The 25,165-nt window shown below is 46.1% G+C and overlaps 1 protein-coding gene and 1 long non-coding RNA gene across 2 annotated transcripts in view; one reads left to right on the top strand and one right to left on the bottom strand.

Annotated features, from left to right (window-relative positions):
- Hnf4a (hepatocyte nuclear factor 4 alpha) overlaps positions 1 to 22,367 on the bottom strand; it is a 62,506-nt gene extending 40,139 nt beyond the window's left edge. The window contains exon 1 of the mRNA XM_076930191.1: positions 22,304 to 22,367. Within this exon, the coding sequence (XP_076786306.1) occupies positions 22,304 to 22,352 (49 nt within the window). The 5' untranslated portion in view covers positions 22,353 to 22,367. The remainder of the gene's footprint in view (positions 1 to 22,303) is intronic.
- The window catches only part of LOC143441487 (uncharacterized), a 56,292-nt gene that overhangs the window by 7,814 nt on the left and 23,313 nt on the right, over positions 1 to 25,165 (top strand). The window lies entirely within an intron of this gene.

The raw sequence follows: 25,165 nt of genomic DNA, 5'->3' as shown, positions 1-25,165 counted from the left end.
AGGACCCACATGGTGGAAGGAGAGAAGTGACTTCAGTCCTTTGACCTCCACGTGATCACTGTAGAACACCCTTCTCAATACATGCATACATGCACACATACATACATACATGCATGCACACATACATACATACATACACGCACACATACACACACATACATACACACACGCATACATACATACGTACATACACGCACACATACACACACATACATACACACACGCATACATACATACACACACACACATACATGCATGCACACATACATACACGCACACATACATGCATGCACACATACATACATGCACACATACATACATACATGCGCATATACATGCATACATACACATATACATACATGCACACATGCATGCACACACACATACATATATGCACACATACACACATACATACATACACGCACACATGCATGCACACATACATGCATGCACACATACATACATGCACACATACATACACGCACACATGCATACACATTTAAGGAAGAGAATGCCATTGAGTGCTATTTATAAAGCTCGTAGACTCCTGCCACAGAGATGTTACCGCTGCATCTCTACATCTCCAGCCTCATCTCCTTCCTCCCTTTCTCCTCCCTGTCTCAGGACCTTTGCATATCCCCTTTCTGTTAACTATTGTTGCCACGCCTTGGAGTGAGAGTAGATCTTCAGCTCCAGACTGGCTGCTCTCCCCAAGTTCTGCCCCTTCCTCAACCTGATTTCTCTGTCTCTGTCCTGTCTTTCCAGCATGTCAACTTGAAATGGCCGTGTGTCCAGCTACTTGTAGATAATCTACTTACATTTCTCCAGCCCCCATTGTGGAGATGCCCTCTGGCTGCATTCCACATAGTATACCCCAAACCTTGAACAGGTTCAAATGAAACAAAGAAGAGGCAACTAATGGGAATTTGGTAGCGTTCTGAAGAGGCCTTTGAGGAGAAATTCCTCCCCTTCTCTTCCTCTCCTTTCCAGATACCTACCCTTGCTTCTTCCTCCGATGTCCTTTCAAAACAAACCCTAGCCCCAGTTCCCTTCAGAGCCTAGATTAAGTCTGGCCAATTAATGAAGAAATTGCCCCCTTACAACAGTCATGAGATATCTGTTCGGAGAGAGGCTGCCAGGTTCATCTTCTTCCTTCCCTAGGAACAGGGGCTTGAAGACCATGTGCAGGACATTGGTGGGTAAGGACAGGCAAATCGAAGGGCCCTAGCTCAACCCATTTCTCTGGACCAGTCTGCTTCTAGCCTCTCTGGGGCTATTCACATTGGTCTACTTTCCTTTCAGGCAGTGGGCAGCTTCATAGTTACTCTGTTCTCTGGATGTGACTATGACACTTGTCTCAGTGAGGTGTGAGGAAAAGTAAGCTGTGCCAGCCCCAGTGGGACGCCTTTAGACTAGATGCTTCTTTACAGAAATAAGGATGCATAGTCACCATGGTGAAGAGCGCCCTCTGCTGACCAAGGAGGAACATGCCCTGTAAGGGACCTAGACCTGGTTAATGGAACCAGTCTCGGGGATGTTTTGTCACAGAACAGCATATCTAATCAGATGGGATAGACTTCCCAATGAATCTCAGGTTTTCCCAAGAGCACTATTGCTTTTGTCATATCTGAAAACCACCTTTAATGTTACCTATGTACAATTTCTCTTGCACCAGGTCATTTTTTTTTTAGTTTTATTTATTTTTTAATTGATTATTTTCTTTATTTACATTTCAAATGTTATCCCCCTGCCTGGTTTCCCCTCCACAGACGGCCTATCCCATCCCCCTCCCATCAAGGTCATTTCTTTTTTACTTAGATTTATTTTATAATCTTTTAAAAAAAATTTTAGGGTAGGCTCTCATGTAGCACAAGCTGGGGTCAAACTTGCAGCTGAGAATGACCATGAATTTCTGATCCCTCCTGTTTTCGATGGAACCACAGGAGTGTGTCATTAGTCCAGTTTTTATAGGATGCTGGAGATGGGGTGTTGGAACATGCCAGGCAAGCACCTTACTGCTGGGCTATATCTCTAGCTCCTAGATTTATTTTCAAAGGAAATGTTATTCTTATCAAGCAGAATATCATTAGAAATATATAATATATATAATTAGAAAGCAAGAAATAATTAAAATGAAATAAACCATTAAGTTACATCCTGACTCAACATGACATGCCTTTTAAGGCCTCTCTGCCCTTGGCCTGTTTTCCCTTTGTTAAAAAGGGTCTGAGAGGGAGGTCTCCTATCAGCATGTAATATAAAAACCCAGTAGAGAGGGTTAGTAAGTGTGGAGCCAGCGCCATGCCATGTCAAGGCTGGATAAACACATTCTGAGCCTTAACTTTGGGGGTTTGTATGCATACGCTCTACCACGCCCCACACCCCCAGGACAATGTCTGTTTCCTTACTTGCAAATAGTAAATGTGTAGGCTATGGGCCATAGTGGGGATTGTTGGTGTTCCTATAGCTAAAGGGCTAGAACTGTGTCTGGCACACTGTGAGTGCTACAAAGATGTCAGCTGCAAAACAAAGACCCTATAAGATCTGGCCATAGTGGCACACACCTGTGATCCCAGCACCAGAGTAGCTGAGGCAAGAGGGTCGGGAGTTCAAAGCTAGGCTGAGCTGCAAAGGGAAGCAGGCATGGGCCACATGAAATCAACTTAAAGCAAAGAAAACAAAGCACCACTGTGACCCAAATGTCTTTGAATGAGTATGAACCCCATCCTTTCCACAGGTTAGACGTGTATCCCAGGGATGAAGTGGACAGGCAGAGCTACATGTCCTATATCGATGACAGGTGATGTAACACAGCCCTTGGTTTTATTTGGAGACAGTTATTCCAGCTCTATGTCAAGTGTCACTCATAAGAACCCAGTGTTAGGTCAGAAGAGCCAACGCCCCCTCCCCTGCACACTGTCCTGAAGTGACCATATGTGGACACTATCATCAAGCTTTAATTTTGGGAGGAACACTTGCTACGGGACAAGCTGCAAAGGCTGTGTGTGCCCTTTGGAGAGTGACTGAAGGAGCGGAGAGACCTGGGCTGGGTGCTATCAGCTGCAGAAAGGCAGCTCAGCTAAGTGCTGGGGCTGCGGCCTTTGAACTGTCTGATCCTGGACAAGTTACAAGCTCTTCAGATCTTGTTTACTTCGCCCATGAGATAGAACTCAACAATAGGGCCTCTTTATAGAGTGCTTTGTGGAGCAGACCTGATAAGCCTTCTACACCTGGCAGGCAGGTGCCCAGCATGCAGCTATGTTTGGCTTCAAAACGGGTCTGAGGCGGTAGCTCGTTAGACAGCTTACCCAGCACATGAAAAGTCCCGAGTCTCGTTCCAGAAATGCAAAACAAGGTATTTATCAGGAAATAAGAATTCACTGTTAGCCTACCAGCAAGTATGTCTTTAATGCCAGTACTCAGGAGGCAAAAGCAGGGGCATCTCTGAGTTTGAGGCTAGCAAGGACAGCCAGTGCTACAAAGAGAAACCCTGTTTAAAAACAAATCGAAACAAAACCGAGCAACAACAAACAAACAAACAAACAAAACCGGCATCTTCTGGTTCCTATGATCCCCAAGAGCAAGCCAGAATCAATAGATGGGACAAAAACTTGGACCCAGAATAAAGATACTTGCTATGCGATATGATTGTCCTACCAGGGGCAATCCTGATGGGTCCAAATGTTAGCTTCTTGTCACTGGGGGTCTTGAACACAAGCCTGGGAACCTTGAGGTCAAGAAAGACGGGTGGTGGATTCCAGAAGCTGGGCGAAGCAGATGCTCTCCGGGAGCAAGTATTTCAAATGAAATACAACCAAACTCCAGCACAGTGGGGAAACTGGGGTCTCCACATGTACAAGAATGAGGTTGACAAACTGGACAGAGTGGTGCCAGCATTTGGAAGGCAGAAGAAGAAAGATCAGAGGTTCAAGACCATTCCGAACACGGGGAGTTCTCTAGTTGAGTCGAGAGAGCTTTGTAGGACATGTGGACTCCTCATGGTTTCGGATTGTGATGCATGAGAAGTGATCAGTCCTAATGAAGATTACCTCAGTCTGCATTCAGTTCCCACCATGAGACCCAGGGAAGACCACAGGGCAGGGCGGCATGAGGGTGGTTGTTGCTCTAGGTCTTTTTCCTTTTCTTAACAGATGTATGGTGGTTCTACTTTCTCCTGGTCTGCATTTCTTGTTTCTTCTGAGACAATGAGCTCAGATGCCACTACCTCAGGACAGCATTGGCAACCAGGATCATCCAGCACCCTAGGTCCCTGGGTTAAACTTACTAAGAGCTAAAAAAAGGTTCCATAGCTCCCAAAGAACCCACATCAAAAGGATGCTATCAACAGAGTGGAAAGGCAGTCCACAGGCTGGGAGGGAAATACTTGTAAATCGTCTAGCTCGTAAGAATACAGACAACCTAACATCAGAAAACAAACAACTTCACCTGAGCTGGAATAGACACTTCTTCAAGGAAATGATCAAATGACTGTGGTAACCATGGGAACAGAAGCATCACCACGCATCAGTAAAAACCAAAACAAAAACTACCAACAGTAAGAAAGCCAGGTGTGGCAGTGCGTGCCTACAATTCCAGAACTCAGTAGGCAGAGGCAGGAGGATAGAAAGTTCAATGCCAGCCTGGGCTATATTATTTTGCCTCAAAACCCAATCCAAGCTGGGCATAAATGGTGTATACACCTTTAATTCCAGCACTCAGGAAACAAAGGCAAGGGGATCTCTATGAGTTTGAAGCCAGCCTGGAGCAGTGGTGGCGCATGCCTTTAATCCCACAGCACTTGGGAGGCAGAGGCAGGCGGATTTCTGAGTTTGAGGCCAGCCTGGTCTACAGAGTGAGTTCCAGGACAGCCAGGGCTATACGGAGAAACCCTGTCTGGAAAAACCAAAGGGGGGTAAAAAAGCAAATAACAAGAACATAGCCTCCTTCATTAAACAGTGTAGCAGAAGCCTTGTGTGACGCTTTCTGCCACACTCCCATCACTTGGGAAGATCTGGCAAGAAGAGTGTCTTGAGTTTGAAGTCAGCCTAAGCATGTTCCAGGCCAGCCTTGGCTAAAGAGAGTTTGTGAGGATTTAGAGACATGAAAACCCCTGGGCACTGATGTTGGGAACATAAAATAGCAAGCGTAACCTCTGTGGAAAGTGGTGTGGTGTTTCACAAACATGTCCATATTATAATTTGTCTGTATCCGCTCTCCTCCTTTACCCTTCCTGCTTCATTCCTCTTCCCATTATGCCTTTTCTTTTTCTTAATTGCCCCCTTTCTACTTTCATACTCTGTGTGTGTGTGTGTGTGTGTGTGTGTGTGTGTGTGTGTGTGTGTGTGGTGTGACCCAGTGAAGTCATTAGGGTTATTTACAGAAGTATGAGCACCTTACCTGGGGACACACTACTGAAGAAATTGTCTCTCTGTCCCCCATCAACCAACTTAACTCCAAACACATCCTTACAGAGGGATGAGACCTCATAAGCTCCTCCTCTTCCTGTGTATCCCATTCTCAGACTGGCTCGAATGCGCTGTGTAGGCAAGGATAACCTTGAACTTTCATTTTCCGGCCTCTGTCTCCTGAGTTTACAAGTGTATTCTTGTATAGTACGGTGGGTCAAATGTTATGACTGCAGAAGCACCATAAGCTGGGCATCCATCTTTGTCCCGCCAGCCCCTGGAAGGTAAGTTCCCAGTAACCCTGATTCAGTGACCCCTGACTCAAAAAGGTAAATCCATGACTATCCATTTGTCAGGATATGACTAACTCCTTTTCCTGCTTCTGTAACTTGCTTGCACTGATACTCAAAGATTGTCTTGAGTTGCCTTAATCACTTAACTTGGCAGAGCAGAATAGCTTTGGTTGGCTTGTATAGATATGGAAGGCTTGGGCTGGAGAGATGGCTCAGTGGTTAAGAGAGGCTGCTCTTTCTGAGGTCCTGAGTTCAATTCCCAGCAACCACATGGTGGCTCACAACCATCTGTAATGGGATCTGATGCCCTCTTCGGGTGTGTCTGAAGACAGTGACAGTGTACTCACATAATACAATAAATAAATTTAAAAAAAAGATATGGAAGGTCTTTGTGTGGTTTTCCCCTTTAAAAGTTCTTCCCCATACTCCTCTATTACCGTAGTCTCAAATTTGGCTCAGAGATTGTTCATCCTGCTAGCAGCTAATCAATAAATCTTTTAATTATAATTGGATTGTCTATGATCTTTTTTCCCAGGAGTCACAAATTCCTTAATACAAACCCAGGGTTTCATGCCAGGCAAATGTTCTACCAACGAGCTGACCCCACACCTCCAGACCCAAATTGTTTATATATATACATTTTGAAATGTGCCCTGTAGTCAGGCTGTCTTTAAATAGGCTGTAGAGCTAAGGCTGACTTTGAACTTTGGATGATGGTCAGATTAATGTCACCTTGAGAAGGGAACCTCAATAGGGGAATTGTTTTATCGCCACAGTGATGTCGGAAAACCCATCCCAAAGAATTCCAGATAAAAAGGGCGTGGCAGAGGAATCGCCTTTGCTTGCTTGGCCTCCGGCTCTCTTAGCCTTCCCTCTTTTGCCAAATTAACTTTCCCTGTTGTTGAGGCTGCTGATTCCTTCAGGGACACCAAAATCAACATTTGTACACACTCATGATGACTAAGGATTAGCTGCTCTCGGGAACCCTTCAGGGTTTTGGCACTGAATTGAAACTGTTGAGGCTCCCAGCCTCAGGGACTGAGCAACTCCGGGATTATGGGCCTCTTTAGGGTGAGACAGCCACTGTGGAGGCACCCTGACTGTGGAGGCACCCTGACTGTGGATCCACCCCACCTCTAGGACAGAGCAACTCCCAAGGTCTCAGCCCCTTGGGTGTTATTATTTCCATGTAAACTGATTTAAACAATCACACACATATTTTTCTCCTACCAGTTCTGCTCTGCTAGAGACTCCTGACTAATAATCCACCCCAGACCCTCTGCCTCCAGCCCCCAAGTGCTGGAATTACAGACATATATTTCCATGTCCAACCTCACTCTCCTTTCAAGAATTTTTAAAATATGGTTCCTGAGCCTAGAAAGATGTGTTGGTTGGTTTGTGTCAACTTGGCACAAGTCTAGACAGGACTGGGAAGAGGGCGTTTTAATTGAGAAAATTCCTCTGTTGCTGGTTGGCAAATTTGTGGGGCAGTGCTTTGATAAATGACTGACGTGGGCCCAGCTCAGTGTGGTTGGTACGACCCCTGGGCGGTTGCCTAAATGGTATAAGAAGCAGGCTAAGCAAGCCATGGGGAGCGAGGCAGTGAGTATCCTGTACTCCTCCATGGCTCCTGTCCCGGCTCCTGCCTCCAGGTCCCTCCTTTAGTTCCTGCCCCAACTTCCCTTGGTGATGGAGTGTGATCAGTGAGTTATAAGATGAAATACATCTTTTCCTCTTCAAGTTGCTCTGATCACCCTGTACTGTTAAAGCAATAGGAACCCAACTAAGACAGGCGGGTCTGCATATATCTGAAAACAAAAGAAAAAACTGTGGCATTGTAAACCAGTCAATAAGGCATAGCCTGCTCTAAGACTAAAGTTAGAGCCACTGCTCATCCACATGACAAAAGTGTAAGGACATCTGTAAGGGCTTGAACGGGTCCCCAGGTGTCCAGGTCCTGGAAGCCTAACTGCCAAATATCTATGTTAATGATATTTTTGAGGAAGAGCCTCAAGAGCTCCTTAGCATTTGATGAGGTCATGAAGATAAGACACCAGGAATGGCCCTCAGGAGAAGCCTATATCACAGACTTCCCACCTCAGAACCGCAGGCCAACTAAACATTGGTTCTTAGGTAGGACAAGGTAGCTCGTGTCCACAGTCTAGCAGTTGGGAGGTAATGGAAGCGTAAGGCCTGCCTGGATTATCTAGACAGACCTGTGTCAAAGACACAGACTGGCAAAACAACTTGTCAACAATGACCACAAGGTGACAAGACAGCTCAACAGGTAAAGATATTTGCTGCCAGGCCTGATGATCTGAGTTCAGTCAACCCACGTGACAGAGGGAGAAAACCAGTTCCCACAAGCTGTCCTTTGATCTTTACGTGTGCCTAGACATGAATGTGTGTTCCTCACTCCATGCACGTAAGATAGATAGATAGATAGATAGATAGATAGATAGATAGATATAGGTAGATAGAGATAGATTTTTTTTAAACTTTTAAAATTTTATTTTAGTGTGAATTTTGTGTGTGTGCACATGTATACCTTATGTGTGTCTGGAGGTCAGAAGAGGTTCTGGGAAGAGAGTCCTAGCCTCAAGTGCTCTCAACCACAGAGCCATCTCTCTGGCCCCTGTAAATTTTTATTGTTTTATGTGTATGAATGTTTTACCTGCATACATGTCTGTGCACCATGTGTGCCTGATACTTACAGAAGTCAGAATAGGATATCAGGTCCATGAGCCTGGATTATAACAGACATAAATAGGTCCAGAAAGATAACTCAGCAGCTAAAAACACTTGCACATGTGCCCAAAAATCTGGAGCCCATGGGAGAGACTCAAATCCTGAGAGTTATCCCAGGACACTCACACTTGCGTTGTGGCTCATGTCCCCCCCCCCACATCACTAGTAATAATGATATCAATGAAATAATAAAACAAACATAACTAAACTCGAGGAACACACAGCGACATAGTAGACTTGCTAAGAGTGAGAGGTGGACATATATCCTCGTTCACAAAATATTCCCTTCGGGGCATTCCTCCACATTTGAAACAGTTCCTACTCGGAAAAGGAAGAGTACTTGGGGGAGGGTTGATCTACTGACTTAATGTGCACCAGCAATTGACAATTCAGAAATATAATCTATCTGGTTTGAGACAGGATCTCATGTAGCCAAGGCTGGCCTCAGACTCATTGCATACCCACAGACAGCCTTGAATTCCTGGTTTTCCTGTCTCCACCTCCCAATTACTGGTATTACAGAGCCATGAGATCATGTGTGACCTCATTTAAAAAGCCCTACTGTTTAAAATGTCTAGAAAATTGGGTTGGGAATGCAGCTCAGTTGGGTTAGAGGGTTTGCCTAGCATACATGAATGGGGCTATGAATTCCAGTTCAGCCTCACATAAACAGGGATGGCGGTAAGGCCAGAGGGCATAGGAGAGAGATTGGCTTGGGCTCACATTTTGGTTGGGAGTTGCACACACCCCCTCTTGTAATAATGCATTTGGCAGTTCCTTCACTTGTATGCACTATGCACACACACACACACACACTCCTAAGAAGTGCATCTATAACCTTAGAACACCCATGGGTCGCCGGACTGTATCAGGCTACATGTACCCCTATCTCCGCATATGTTTCCTCACCCCTGGTAACATTCAGATTTAGACAGTTTCTGTCCTAAGTGTACTTCCAGCACATCAGGGGAGAAGGACTGATCTGGCCTGAAGTGGCTTTGGGTACATGGTGGGGAGGCAAACACTGTCCTCTATTCATTTCTGATGGAGAAGCCCCCCCCCCCTCACCATCTCATCTCTGTATAATTGGGTGGCTGTATGATTAAAACCAGGTGCATTATGGGAAGGGACATGCAAAGCAGAGAAGTGATTATATAACCTAATCTATCAATCAAAATAGAGAACCACCCAAGTGAGCCTGTTACGAACAAACTCCTCCTTCTCCTGAACCCCATAAAGGATGCCTGAAACAATAAACACTCAGGGCTCTTGAGTGTTTTCACTCCTGCAGCCTGCTGTCAATCAAACAAATGTCTCCCTGGATAAACTGCACCACTGCTTTGCTTCAAATAAAGTTATCTTGCTGCTTCTGCATATCTGTGTGATCCCTAATTTTCAGTTTTTTTTTTTGGATAAGAGGCAGGAAAGACCAGGCCTGGACCCTAGTCAGTGCTCACAGAAGCACATAACTGTATTCAGTACACAGGTTAGCACTTGAAAGGTGGAGATAGAAAGATCAGAAGTTCAAGGTCATCCTTGGCTACAAAGTGAGTTCAAGACCAGCCTGGGCTACAAGAGACCTTGTCTCAAACAAAACAAGCAAGCAAGCAAGAGAGAAAGAGAAAGAGAGAAATCCAAAGTGAAACATCTAGAAATCTAGTTTTTAAAACTAGATTTGAGGGGACTGGAGAGATGGCTCAATGGTTAAGAGCACTAACTGTTCTTTCAGAGGTCCTGAGTTCAATTCCCAGCAACCACAGGGTGGCTCACAATCATCTGTAATAGGAACTGATGTTCTCTTCTGGTGTGTCTGAAGAGAGTGACAGTGTACTCATATACATAAAATAAATAAATAAATAAATAAATCTTTTTAAAAATTTTTAAAATAAGTTTTAGGTGTGTGTCAACAGCCGGGCAGTGGTGGCTCACACCTTTAATCCCAGCACTTGGGAGGCAGAGGCAGGCAGATTTCTGAGTTTGAGGCCAGCCTGGTCTACAGAGTGAGTTCCAGGACAGCCAAGCTTACACAGAGAAACCCTGTCCCGAAAAACAAAACAAACAAACACCCCCAAAAAACAAAACCCAAAAAAAGGTGTGTGTCAACATATCTAAGAAGAGAGCACACCCAGAGAAAGCCGGAGGCAGGAGCTCCGAGGGAGGGGATGGACTCACTCAGGACTCTACACTTCCTGCTCTGAGTTCTCTGGTCCTGAAATCCAAGCTTCTGCAACAGGACATTTTTCACATGCCTAGCAACAGGATCTTTCCTGTTACAGTGGCATCTTGTGGTAAAGGGCAGATGACAGGTGACCTCAAAGGCTCCTCCAAGACCCCACAAGCCATCATTCCAGCCTGGGCTCTGACATACCCTGACTAGTTGAGAGTTCGGTATTGATAGGAAAGAAGGCAGCAGGAGGGAGGGGAGGAGGAAGGGGAGGAGGGAGGGGAGGAGGAAACAATTAATTAATTAATTCCGCTTACCTTAGTTAACTCTAAATTTTTTTGCTTTTAAAACACACACACACACACACACACACACACACACACACACACACACACAGAGTTGCCAAGTGAAGGCCAAAGGTATCAGATTCCCCTAGTGCTGGAATTAAAGATAATAGTGAGGTTAGCTGGGCAGTGGTAGTGAACGCTTTTAATCCCAGCACTCAGGGGGGCAGAGGCAGGAGGATTGCAGTGAATTAGGGGCCACCTGAACTACATACTGAGTTCCAAAACAGCAGGGCTACAGAATGAAGCCCTGTGTCAAATAAAGAAACCCACACATGGCCCTTCAAACTACAGGAGAGGAAACTGAACCTCAGACAAGGCAGATGCCTGAGGTACGGGGCTGGGACTGATTCCTGGTTCCTACTGTGGCCATGGCTAAGCCCTGCAGGGGTCACCATGGAGGCTCCAGTTCCTTGGCTCTGTCAAGCACAGGCCTTCCTCTGACTACTCCCAGGGTCTTTCTACCTTCTCAGATCTGTTCAAAGATCTCTGAGTGGTTGTCGCAGGCCCTGCCTGAGGTGTGGTTGCCTCTGCTGCCTGTCCTGGGAAATCCTGGCAGTGTGGTGGCCAGCCTTGGCCAGTCCTACAACAGACACTTGTCACACAGCAGCTGTCTGGGCAGAGGGAGGAATGTTTACCTAGGGCAGAGCCTAGGCAGGGGCAGCAGCAGGCAGCGGCTTCCTTCCCACACCATGAACCCAGCCAGTTGCTGAGCACACTGATTCTACTGCCCCCATCTTTGTTTACACAGTCTGCAAATGTCTGTGGAACACCTACTATGTGTTGTACTCACATACAGTTTCAAACTTCACTGACATCTAAAAGCAAGAATCAGGCGGGAAGGGTGGAGCATATCTGTGATTCTAGCTGAGGGCGGAGGATCTGAAGCTCAAGGCCATCCTGGGCTACACAGCAAGACTCTGTCTCAAAGGTAAATAAAGCTAAGCTTGGTTGTATGTACCTAGAATCCCATGCTCATCAGGTAAAAGGTGATGGGAGGATCAGAGTTCAAAACCAGCCTCAGTCACAATCCTGGCTATTTTAAACTTGTTTCTAAATAAATTAAAAAAAATTTTTTTTTTAAAGAATGAAGAAAAAAGAAAGAAAGAAAGGAAGGAAGGAAGGAAGGAAGAAAGAAAGAGAGAAAGAAAGAGTTGGAACAGATGTGAGAAGTTCATAGGGTAAAGACCAGCCTTAGAGAAGTCTTAAGCTGTCACAGCTGTACACAGGGTCCTGCTGAACCCTGTCAGGACCTGATGTTACACGGATAATAAACCCCAGCTCTCACAAGATCTCGGCTTGCCTCAGGCCTTCTTTCCCCCTGGCTCTAAGCTCTTTCCAGTCACACTGGCCTTCTTATCAGCATCTCACTCTCTCCCTGACCCCTACCCTGTGCTGGACTCATCCATCCATTCCCCACGCTGCTTCCTTGACCAAGGATCCCTTTCCCCCAAGCTCTTCACAGCTCTTTTCGTGATATGGACCGTATCGCATATGACCTCCATTCAGAGGTCTTCCTTGACTACCAAATCTAAGATCATCTCACTTCCGTCCACCACCATCAATCCCATTCTCTCCTAAGGCTGTGAAATTATATACTCAAGAGCTGTTTACCCCCAGTCTTCACCACAGGGCAAGCACCATCAGAGCGAAGGACTCCACCTCTCCTTTCCTGTTGTGCCCCTGGCGGAGAACTGCGGTATTACAGAAGTGCACAACCAACCACCTCTCAGGGTTATTGTTATTATTATTATTATTATTATTATTATTATTATTATTATTATTATTATTATTGGTTTATTGTGAGTCAGGGTGCCCCAAGCTCAGGATCTTCCCACCTTACTGTCCCTGGAGCTAAGATTACAGACCTGAGCTACCCTCACTCAGCTGCAACTTCACCGGCTTCAACAAAAGGAACACTCACTGGTGTGGCTGTTATTCATAGCAGCCATCAGGTGTCAGCCATGGCCTCCTGTGTGTCATCTGCACCAACATCTATAGAACACCAATGCTCGCCACCCAGAACACTTCTTTAGCCCACAAAAGAATCTGGAGAATCACAGAAGAATTCCCTCAGTCCTCAGAGATATCTGATGGGGTACAGCCAGCATTGCTCACCCGGTTCTCAGAACCACAGAACCAGGAACCAAGGGTGATAAAGAAAAATTTTACCTGTTGCAGTAGAGTGATGGGGGAAAAAAAACACCTTCCAAGTACTAAGAAAGGAGAGAAAGTGTGTGGGGTGTGTGTGTGTGTGTGTGTGTGTGTGTGTGTGTGTGGTGGTCCCTGGATAATTGTGCAAAAGAAGTTCTCTCTCTTGGCCTTGGTTGTTACAGTCAGCTAGCTCTGCTCTCTTTTTCACACATATGGCGTTGGAGCTCAAGTCCCATCACTCAGAGGCTGTGTGATTTTGGGTGAGTGATTTAACCTCTCTGAGCCTTGCTGTCTTCTGGGAAATAATATCATTACAGCACCTATCTCACTGGGCAGTTAAGAGGAATGAAAGAGTGGAGTTTTACCAAGTCCCGAAGGAGTCCTGAGCTAAACATCTAGGAAATGACAGAATGGGGGAGGGATGCAGCCTCCTGAGTCCAGAGTCAACCTCCAGCCCCAATGCCAAGCATCCACCCAGCATCTGTCCTTCCCAAGGCTCTTCACTCAGCTGCCTCTTGCTTGTACTTTCTCTACATGCAAGCACTTACTTGGTATTTTTCTTTCTTTGAAGGTACAGGTTAATCTTTGAAAGAGAATATAGGCCCGGCAGTGGTGGCACACAGAGGCAGGCGAGATCTCTGGGTTTGAGGCCAGCCTGGTGTACAGTGGTGTACAGGACTCTGGAGAAGGAGGAGAAGGGGGAAAAGGAGGAGGAGGAGGAGGAGGAGGAGGAGGAGGAGGAGGAGGAGGAGGAGGAGGAGGAGGAGGAGGAGGAGGAGGAGGAGGAGGAGGAGGAGGAGGAGGAGGAGGAAGAGAACTTTAAAGAATATGGACGTTTCATTAATTCTCACGTCATCCTTGCACACAGGCCTTGCGGCTCCTCCCTATAGCGGTCCAATTTCAGCGCATGCGCCCCTGAAGCAAGCAGGACGTGGGCTAATTTACAAGGGAACTTTCCTTCCTGCTTTTGTTTCTGAAGACCAAGCAAACATAATTGAGGGGAAAAGCAGGAGCAGCAGTAGAAAGTGGACCTCAATATGAGTCGTTTGGGAGCTTCCTATTTATTTTGTGTGCACCTGTGTATGTGTGGAGGTCGGAGGACAACTTGCAGAAGTCAGTTCTCTCTCTCCGTCCTACAGATTTGGGGTGCGGGGTACAAACTCAGGTCATCCAGCTTGGCAGCAAATGCCCTCACTTACTGAGGGCTCTCGCCAGCCCTTCCAGGAGCTTTTCTATTGATGTCTTAATATGCCCGTTATAAGTCCTTCAAATGTGATGTAAAGTAAATTCAGAAAGATTTAAAAGCGTTTGTCTGTGTCCTGATATAACCAGCCCTGTTCCCGGTGGACACCACGAAAGCAGCCCTGCTTGGAAGTGTGGTCCTGAACCTTCTTGAACATTCTGTCCCGTGGCTTTAAAATCTTTTGATTACTGGCCTCTAGTCTGAGAACATTGTGCTGTACGTACTTTATATACTATGCAGACAGTAAAAACACAAAAACGGGGCCCACCTTCCTGAGTGCCTTGGTCACTCTGGCTGAGTGACCTGAGTAGTCTGTGCCTCCATTTCCTCATCTGTAAAATGGGCAACAAACACTGCTTACCTCACAGGGTCACTTTGAGAATTTTGAGCCCTCATTGGGACACTACAGACATCTTTGTTTTATGTTTTAGGACAGTGTCTCAAGTATTCTAGGGTGGCCTTGAACTATGTCTCAGGGGCTGGCTTTGAACTCAACCCTGAGCCTCTTGAGTGTGGGGATTACAATTATGCATAGATAGATCAGTATAATACAAGCATACACACCCTCCCAACAATTGCCTCCTGGAGCCTGTCACCTCTCTCCCTCCATCTGTTTACTCCGTGACAGAGTGACAGAAGAGAGATGTTTTACACACAGCAGGCCCACTGTCCCTTTCACATGAAAGGTGCACTCTCTATAGCTACAGAAGTATCCGCTGTGGTTGAGATGCACACAGCCCGAAACACAGGCTACCCAGGTGGCCCCTTCCGGTGACAGTGCAGGCTATGGCTTTGGATCAGGGGTAGAGCACTTGTCTAGCATGCACTACAAAATTAATTAATGTTAAAATTAATTTTCTAATCAATCAAATTTCAAAAATCCACTATAGGTGAACTGGGTTCCACCCTCATCACAGCCCGAGGGGAGCAGTTCTCTCGGGGTTGGAGGCCCATTCTAATGCCAGAGACATCTGAGTCAGAAAAAAAAATATAGACGGCCCAACTTCTGCCCTTCAGTATCCCAGGTTGCTTCTGGAAACTAGATAAACCAGCCACAGGACAGCCTGTGCCAAGACACTCTTCATGAAGGGTAGAGTCTCATCACTGCCAAGTACCGATAGCGTGCAGTGGGCAGCCAGGCTCTGGACCTCTGTATAGGTTGTCTCCTCAGCTGGAGCCTTCTCTCTCCTCTCCTCCCCTCCCCGATGACTCCGGCTAAACCTTTCTGGTCTGGATAAGTTAACAGTCTGCTCTCCCAGAGACAAGAGGTCCTGCATCCTCTCCTCTAAGGCGTGCTGTGTTCCTTCCTAGAGTTTTCCGGCTCCTCCCTCGTCGGTCCCTGTTGGCTTGTCCACCACTCCAGCAAATGGAGGCAAGCTCCAAAACCACATTTGCCTCCTGTGTTCCCAGTGGCTAGCAGGGTGTCTGGTACACCCTTCCTCATTAACTAGTTGTTGAAGAGAGCACAGAGAAGTGATGGCTGCACAGGCTTTACGCCAGGAACAGGATGCATTCTGGGAACTCATTCCTTGCTTTGCAATACGGGAGGAAGCGAGGCAATAGCTTCCAAATCCCAGGATGCCTAAAGTCACATATAGACATCAGTGAATTCGAGGCCAGCCTGGTCTACAGAGTGAGTTCCAGGACAGCCAGGACTACACAGAGAAACCCTGTCTCGAAAAAAACAAAACAAAACAAAACAAAAAAATAACAGATGTATAGAACTCATCCCAGGAGGCCCTCATCCTCTAGGTGTAGAGTTTAAGAAAGTTTCTCTTGGGCTGGAGAGATGGCTCAGTGGATAATGCATTTAATGTACAATGTGTAAGGATTGGAGTTTGGGTCCCCAGAACCTGTGAGAAGCCATATGCAGCAGCCTGCATCTGTAATTCCAGCATGCTTACCAGAGAAATAGGAGGTAGGTAGAGACAGACAGAAGACTCCCCAGAGGCTCTGGGTCATCTTGCCTGGTGCAAACCGTGGTGAATAACAGAGACCCTGTATCAAACAAGGTAGAAGGACTGACACCCAAGATTGTCCCTTGACCCCTGCAATGATCTGCAGTACTTAAGCACACACACACACACACACACACACACACACACACACACGTACACACATGCATGTGTGGGAGCACACACAGACACAAGTGTGTGCATGCACACACACAATCAATGCACACATATCTAAAACAGAAAACAAAAGCTTCCCACGTGCAGCCAGGCTTGTGAGCCTGAATCACAGAGGCTTCCATTATTAAGGTAAGGTGGAAAGATGTGTGGAGGAGGTTGGGAGAGTGGTGGGAAAGACTATATACTTCAGAAATGAAGGGTCCAAGCATCCATAGATACTGTACATGAGGGAAATGAAGGGTCAGAGTATCAGTGGATACTGGACATGACCCCATAGGCTAGCATCTGAAGTTCTACTTAACTTTGGGCCCATCACTCTTCAAAGCCACACAACATGCTTTAGTTTGTACCTATCTTGCTTCATTAGCTCAACCCAAAGTTTACTTGATAGATAAAGGACTCTAAGCTAGACATGGTGACACACACATGTTAGCATCCACTAAGCAGCAGCAGGAGAATTGCTGCAGGTTTAAAGCTAGCCTGGGCTATAGAATGAATTCCAGGATAGCCTGGGCTACAAAGTAAAATCTTAAACTGAGTGTGGGGGTGCACACCTTTGATCCCAGCACTTCAGAGGCAGGAGCAAGTGGGTCTGTATGAGTTGGAAACCATATGACCAGGAAACCAGCCTGGTCTATATATCAAGTCCAGGCCAACTAGGGCTACATAGTAAGATGAAATCTCCCATCCTGGAAGCATCAGTCAGAGGGATGAAGGAAATAGCCCATCTTTGCATGGCTTTAAGTGAGAAAGCCATTTACCCAGACTACCTCTGACAATGGCCTCTGAGCCAAGGTTGCTGCCGATGGTCAAAAAGATGGGGCCTTTCCCATGAACAAAATGAGGCTCATTTGACACTTAGAAACAGGTATATTACCCTGATAGAGGCCTGTTGTCTAGTGGCTAAAGGACTTCTTTTTCCTTGTCTGTCCTGTCCTAAGTATTTGCAGGATCTGCTATACAGTTCATCCTTCCCTCCACACTCCATCCATCTGTCCATCCATCCATCCATCCATCCATCCATCCATCCATCCATCCACCTATCCATCCATCCATCCATCCATCCATCCATCCATCCATCCATCCATCCATCCACCTATCCATCCATCCATCCATCCATCCATCCATCCATCCATCCATCCATCCACCTATCCATCCATCCATCCATCCACCTATCCATCCATCCATCCATCCATCTTCCCATTGATTCTTCCATTCAATTAGCCTCCCCAAAGACTACATAGAGCCCTACCCTATAGAAGGCTCTCATATAAATCTTGCAAATACAAGAAAAAAGAATCAGACTGTAGAGATTTAGCCCTCAAAGAGATCAGAGCAGTAGCGGAAATGATTAGTACTAAGGGGACAAAGTAATAATCAAGGTAAACAAAGACAGGAAATAAACAAAGCCGGGAGTCAGATTAGCACACAATGTGTGCAACCACAGTAGCTTATCCTCACAATTGCCCAGGACAACTCCAAAGTCAGCTAGGAGCTAGACCCTGTCACCTAAAGCAAACATCAACCCAAGAGTCCCCGTATTCTCCCCTGACCCAGACACTGCCCAGTAGCCATTCCTGATGCTATGTAACACACAGATGTGACGAGTCCTGGGATACACCTGTTTAGAATCTAGAGACTTCGGTGACCACAGCTGATGGGGAGAGGCATTGTTGGCCTCAGCTGAATAGAGCAGCGTTCAGGCATGGTGCTGAACACCCCGCTACAGCATGCGGGATAGCCCTCTGCCACAGTTATCCAGCCAACATGCTGATACTGCAGAGGTCAGAAACCTGTAATAGAACAGTGTGGAGCAAGAGTGTGCTGGGCCCAAGCGAGGAGCAGGGCTAAAGCAGCCTTAGCTTCCCGTTACTTCCCACCTTGACTTTGAGCTTTTCTTAATTGAGCAAAGTATGCTGGGAGATGTTTTGGGGAACTTGATTTTTTTTAATTGAGAGATGTCAGTGGAAAAAAAAAAACCAGAAAAGAGGGGACCCCAAGTGTGCTGAGGGGAACTCTTCCAGTCTCCTGCAGCCTCGGGTATCTAACAGGCAACATGGTGCCTGATGCTGGGCCACCTTGGTTCTAGACTGGGACAGACACAAGGTACAAACGTCAATCAGAGGATGACATGAAGGGCAGGAAGTACTCAGAGCTGGCTGGCCTTGAGAGTCACTGTTCTGTGCCTGTTTGCTAAAACTGTCCCGATGGAGTCATCCAACACATGCTTCAGTGTGTCCGTCAATTGCGTGAGACTTTATAAGACAAACAAGACCAAGCCACCATCGTCCCCGACCTCCTGGAGTTTATAGTCTAGTCAGGGGACAGATGTTATGATTCACATCTGACCCAAGAGACAGTACGTGTGAGGTAAAATTAAACGCACTGTGGACAGGCTGGACATGCAGAAGTCTAAGTACTCATGTGTTCCTTCCCTGATCTGCAGAGGCCCTGCCCTTCGCAGTCTCTGCTGTTTCCAGCCTTCACCCAAGGACCAGACTCTGCTGTGCTAACCTCAGGAATGGCCACTGTTGTCCCCAAGCAAAGGGTTTGCTTTTTTCTTTCCTTTTTATTTAAAAAAAAAAATTATTTATTTATGTGTATAAGTACACTCTTGCTATCTTCATGCACACCAGAAGAGGGCATCAGATCCCATTACAGATGGTTGAGAGCCAGATGGTTGCTGGGAGTTGAACTCGGGACCTCTGGAAGAGCAGTCAGTGCTCTTAACCACTGAGCCATGTCTCCAGCCCCCTTGCTTTTTTCCTTTAAATATGTTTTTCTTTTGTCAGAATAAGAACTTTTCCTAGAGTTTCTCGGTAGGTTTCCCTAGTTCACTTTACCGATGGACTCTCAGAAGTTCTGGGAAGTTGACAGTGCAGCCTGAAGAAAGAGGGCAAAACTGGGATACATGGCCCAAAGGACCGGCAACAAGTGACTACATCATATCTCAAGTCAGATGTATATTTTTAAAAATCCTGAGCCTTAGTTTTTTTTTGTTGTTGTTCTTTTTCCCCCTTGGAGATGACAATATTGTTTGCTTTGCATAACTGTTGTGATCATTAAATGGGACAATAGATACAGACTATCCACTCATACATGTATACACATTCAACTATCCATCTACTCATATGTGTATATATATATGTGTGTGTGTGTATACACATACATACACATACATACACATACATACACATTCAATCATTTGTCCATCCAACCATCCATTTATCCATACATCCATAAATTTAACTATCTAACCATACATCCAAGCATCTGTCCATATAGTCATTTACCCACCCATTTATCCAGCCATCAAACCACACATCCAACCATCCATCAGCCATCCCTTTATCTATGCATCCACCTATTTAACTATCTAACCATACAGCCGTTCACCCAACCATGCATCTATCCAACTATCCCCTCAACCATTCAACCATGCATCTATTCATTCATTCTCCCATCATCCATCCATCCACCCATCTTACCATCTATCCTTCCTTCCATCCATAAAGTCATCCACCCATTTGTTCAACCCTCTACCCATCCATTTGACCATATATCCATTTTTATAACCATGTATCCTTCAACCATGCATTTATCCATACATCCATTTATTTATCTATATATAACCATCCAATTGTTCATCTAGCAATTTACTCCACCATCCATTTATCCATTTATCCATCCAACCATTCATCCACTTATCCATCTATCATTCTTCATCTAGCCTTCTATCTATACATACATTTAACTATCCATTCATGCAAATATCCATCTATACATACACTCATTCATTCAATCATCCATCCACCCATATATGTATGCCAGCAACTCTGTGTTAGATACCAGCACTTGTTAAGCACTGCAAAGGATCTGAAGAGAAAGGACATATGAACACCTTCCTAAGTATAGACCTGAGAGACATAGAGATGCTATCTTACTATTTTATCCTTTACAAGGACTCTGTGTGGCCTCCTTTTCACCTTTAGCCTATGCTAATGGAAAGGTTAGAGCTTGCAGAGGCCATATGTTTCCTCTGGCCATAGGGTCAACCAAGCCTTTTTTTTTTTTTTTTTTTTTTTTTTTTTTTTTTTTTTTGGTTTTTCAAGACAGGGTTTCTCTGTGTAGCCCTGGCTGTCCTGGAACTCACTCTGTAGACCAGGTTGGCCTCAAACTCAGAAATCAACCTGCCTCTGCCTCCCAAGTACTGGGATTAAAGGCATACGCCACCACTGCCCGGCGGGTCAACCAAGTCTTACAACTATGAATTAAAATACATCTAGTCCTTTAACTAAGCTCCAGTGATGTCTGATCCAGTGAAATCAACTCTGTTTTACAAAAGAGGAAGTAGGTTGAGAGGGGGAGGTGACTCTTCCAAGGTCACACTGATGGCATATGGGATGGGTCCCAAGCCATAGGATTCCTTGGGTGTCCTCAGTGTCACACTCTCCTGCTTACTGATGAGTCAAAGCAAAGAATCCCCAGACGAGTCAGAAGACTAGCCTCAGACAAGTCACTGGCCATCTAGCCTCAGCTAAGAATGATATCAAGGGGCTGAAGACACAGATCAGTGGGTAAAAGTACTTACTGACAAGTCTGATCCCTGGGCCACACATGATGGAGAAAGGGGACTGACCGACTCATGGGGGTGGTGTGCTGGCCTCCAGGAGCACATAAGTTTACATTATGATGTAAGCATGTGTGCACACAAATAATAAATAAATAAATGTATACTCTTTAGAAGGAATGCTGCTATGTAATATTTACTGAGTCCACACGGTCTGTGTGATGTCATGAGCCTTACGTCCTACCTCCATGTGACCCCTTATAGATCCACAGCTCCAACTTTGTCTTCGTGTCAATAAAAACAGTGGAGGCACAGAAACATTAACTGCCTCAGATGATTGTCCCATAACCAGAAACAGAGCCAGCATGCGCAGTATTCTGGAGGCTAAGCTCTGTGTATATGTATATGTGCACGTGTGATTTAACTGCATGGAACACACCAAGCTATTTTTAATCTAGAACGTGTCGCAAGAGGAAAACATTCTTTTGGATCTCTCTCCCCCCAAACAGAATCGTCACCAGCCTCTCCGTGTCCTCCCATGGAATTTTCTATGCAAATACAAACCTGTGTGTACATATACAGGACTACATCCGTTTTGTTATCAGAAACATCCGCGGGGGTTCGCTGCAACTGAGACTTCCTATCTGTGCACACATCGGCGACCCATTATAAATTTGGATTTACATGTTCCCATTTCATTATATATTGCCAGTTTGCTGGTCACCGGAGCCATTGTGGTCAGTGGACAGCACGTTTTCCCAGCTTCACACACCCAATGCAAGATCACACTCAATTCCCTTGGACCCTGTAGGATTATGATCTCAACTTCATCCACAGAGAGGGACGGAGGAACCAACATGTTGTCCCCCTGGTTCATCCACCGAGGTCCCACCCCAGCTGACTACATCAACAGGCTTAGCACTGACCGCTTCCAGAGGATTTTGAATATCTGTACAGGAACCCTTCCTTTCTATAGAATTATGAAAAGACTCTTGGACTGTAGATTCTCAGAAAAGTCTTCCCCCTCAAAAAGAGCTAAGCCCTTGCTGCAGACTCCTGCAGCCCTTCCCAGCACAAGCTGTCCCCTGTTAAAGACCTGAGCAAGGCCCAGCATCTTTGGAGCTTCCAATCATTCTAAAGGAACACTTGGAGCCCATCAGAAACATACTGTTGTCCTGTAACCCCCATAGCATGACTGTGGTCCTACCCCATCCAGCCATCTCCCAGCCCCAGATATTGGCTTTACTTACCATAAGGACTCGCCACTGGAGCCCCGAGGGGCGCATTCACACTGACCATGACCAAGTGTACCCAGCTGGACACTGGGGGGCATGGAGGAGCTGGGGCCCACACACAGCAGCAAAGGGGCCACCGGGAGCCGGTCCACCAGGAAGGCAGTGAGCACAGCCAGCTGCCACCGCCCGGTTACCTTATTGATTCTTCTAATCACCCAAGGTGGGTGGATACGTTAAAGAGTAACCAGTCACTTAGGGAACCTGTGGCTGGGGATTGTCGCTTTTGTCATAGCAACCGCAACCTGGCTAGACCTGAGGTCCACTCAGGCCCAATCTTGGATTCTGGGGTTGGGGGATCCTAAAGCCAGATGTTGGAAACATCAGCCTTCCAATTTGAGAGAGGCCGCTGAGTAGCAGGGCCTAGGGAGTAGAGAGCCCGTGATGGGTGGAGTTTTATGGCTCTGGACTATGGGTGCGGTAAGTGCATGAAAAAGTGGGGAAGTTGAGGGAGGGGTAAAGGAGGGAGGGAGGGTGGAGAGTTAAGTTTATTGCATACCGGGCTGGATGCTGGGAGTTGAACATAGGCACTGCTTGGATTAATTAAGCCTTGAGGCAAAGGAGTTTGAGGGGGATTGGAAAGAGAACTGTATGGTTAAAATCACGGGCTACTCTTTCTGAGGACCCTAGGTTTGACAACCAGTATCTACATGGTAGCTCACAGCCATCTTTAACTCCAGTTCCAGGAAATCCAGTACCTTCTTTTGGCCTTCACAGGTACCCATCACACATGTGGTATACAGGCATACAGGCAAGTAAAATATTCATACACATAATACACACAAAGTAAAATAAATCTAAAAGTAAATACATTGAGGCATAGAGAGACGATGCTTGCCTGGAGTCTTACACTGGGTGCAGAGAAAGATCTGGGGTCACCATGCCCACCACCTGGACCCACCACTCCTTTCACTGATCAACTGAGTACCTACTATGTGCGGTGTTCTGTGTTAAACTCCAGTGTTGGAAATGAGCCAAGCAGACATCACCCTCCAAACATGGAACTTGTGGACTAATGGGAGAGATGAACCTTCATCATGTTATCAGTCAAGGGTGGCTGCTAGTTGAGATGGACCAGCTAGTGGTACAACCTTCTGCTGGTCCTGCTCCCCATCCTAAGGGAAACCCACTGTGGACCACTGCAGCATGTCCTGCCTACCACCCGGTTCTTGGTTTTGTCTCTTTTGTTGACACCCATTTCATTTGGCCAATGGTTGGATCTCCCAGCCATGTTGGTGGCCGTTCCAGATCACGGATCATCACAGGTTAAAACACTGTTCACACGACAAACTTGAAACTCAGAAGAGTGAGCCACCCCAGCTCTGGTATTTTCTTGGTGATCCCTTTGCCGAGTTCTTCCTGTTTCCCTACAGGAATTTTCCCATGGTGGGTTCCCACCTCCAAAACCAGCAAAGTCTCTCTAGCCTCTTCCTCGAGGGCACTCTTCCAGCCACTTCCAGGAGACCCCCAGTTGTCACTGATGGGCACTGGCTGTCTCTAGCTCTCTGTTTCCCAAGTTCTCTGCTTATGTTGGTGCCTTCCTGCCTACATTTTATTCCTCATCCAGGTTAAATCTCCAAGACTGTTATTTTAGCCTCTCTGCTTCTCTTCCAGTTCCCTTTCCTGTTCAAACTCGAAGCCAGGAAGGATCTGAGGATTTTGCGTTCTCTCTGCCTACACTCAGCCAACCATTCATCACATCTTGTACTGCCCCCAAATCCTCTCCTGGGTCTCCCTCCTCTCCTATTCAGACTTTCCTTTCCTTGGACTTTTCCCATTCTCCTCTTCAACAGGAAGAGACTTGGCTTTCTTTGAGGAAATCAGAGCCAGGGTCAGTCCTCAGAGCTCTATTCGTAAACTCTCAACCTGCCTTCTCATGGCCTTTCATCATGGGTACCGTGTCTGCAGCCCCTTTAATCTCCCCTCAGAAGTTCACTCGCTTTCCTTTCCAGTGCTAGCATTCTAGTTCAAGCCAATCTCAATTGTTACCTCTGTACTGAAATAGCTGTTTGCTCTTTCCCAGCCTTCAGTGCGGCCCTCAACAAATCTGGTCCTCATCAATGTAGGCCTTGTTGTCTTCTCCAGTGAAACCTGATGGTGTCATCCCACTGATGGGATCTTGGTATATTGGGTTTTTTAGTTGGTTGGTTGGTTGGTGGTTTTTTTTTTTTTTTTTTTTTTTTTTTTTTTTTTTTTTTTTTTTTTTTTTTGAGACAGGGTCTTTTCATAGTCTTGGCTGGCCTGGGATTTGCTATGTAGACTATGCTGTCCCTGAATTTACAGAGATCTGCCTGCCTATCTCCTGAGTGCTGGAATTAAGGAAAAACATGTGCTATCAATTGGCTCCAGTGAATCTTAACGTGCCCCTGGTGGGTCCCTAAGAGTGTGGTTTGTCCCCTCCATACCTCCGTGACATGGGTCCTCTCTCTCTCTCTTTCTTTTCTCTTTCTCTTACACACACACGCACACGCATACTCACTTCTCTGGGATTCAAGCATCCCGTCATAAGAAGTAGAAGAATGAGCCTGAGGAGGTGGATTGCTAGTTAAGGGCACTTGTTGCTGTTACAGAGGACCCAGGTTTGGTTCCAGCACACGGCAGCTCATAACTGTTTATAACTCCATTTCCAGGGGATCTGACATTCTCTTCTGCCCTTTGTAGGCCCCAGGCTCACAAGTGGGCAGTCAAAACACTCGTACACATAAAATTAAATTGATTAAAAACAAAAAATTTGCTTTGACATGGATGATGGGCGAATGTAGGATATACAGGAAATCTTGAAACTTCTCTGTACCCAAGGATGAGCCTGACCTTCTGATT

This window comes from Arvicanthis niloticus, chromosome 2 (genome assembly GCF_011762505.2).
Source record: "Arvicanthis niloticus isolate mArvNil1 chromosome 2, mArvNil1.pat.X, whole genome shotgun sequence".
Lineage (NCBI taxonomy): Eukaryota > Metazoa > Chordata > Mammalia > Rodentia > Muridae > Arvicanthis > Arvicanthis niloticus.
The sequence above is the reverse complement of the archived record's forward strand: the minus strand, read 5'-3'. Positions and strand labels throughout refer to the sequence as shown.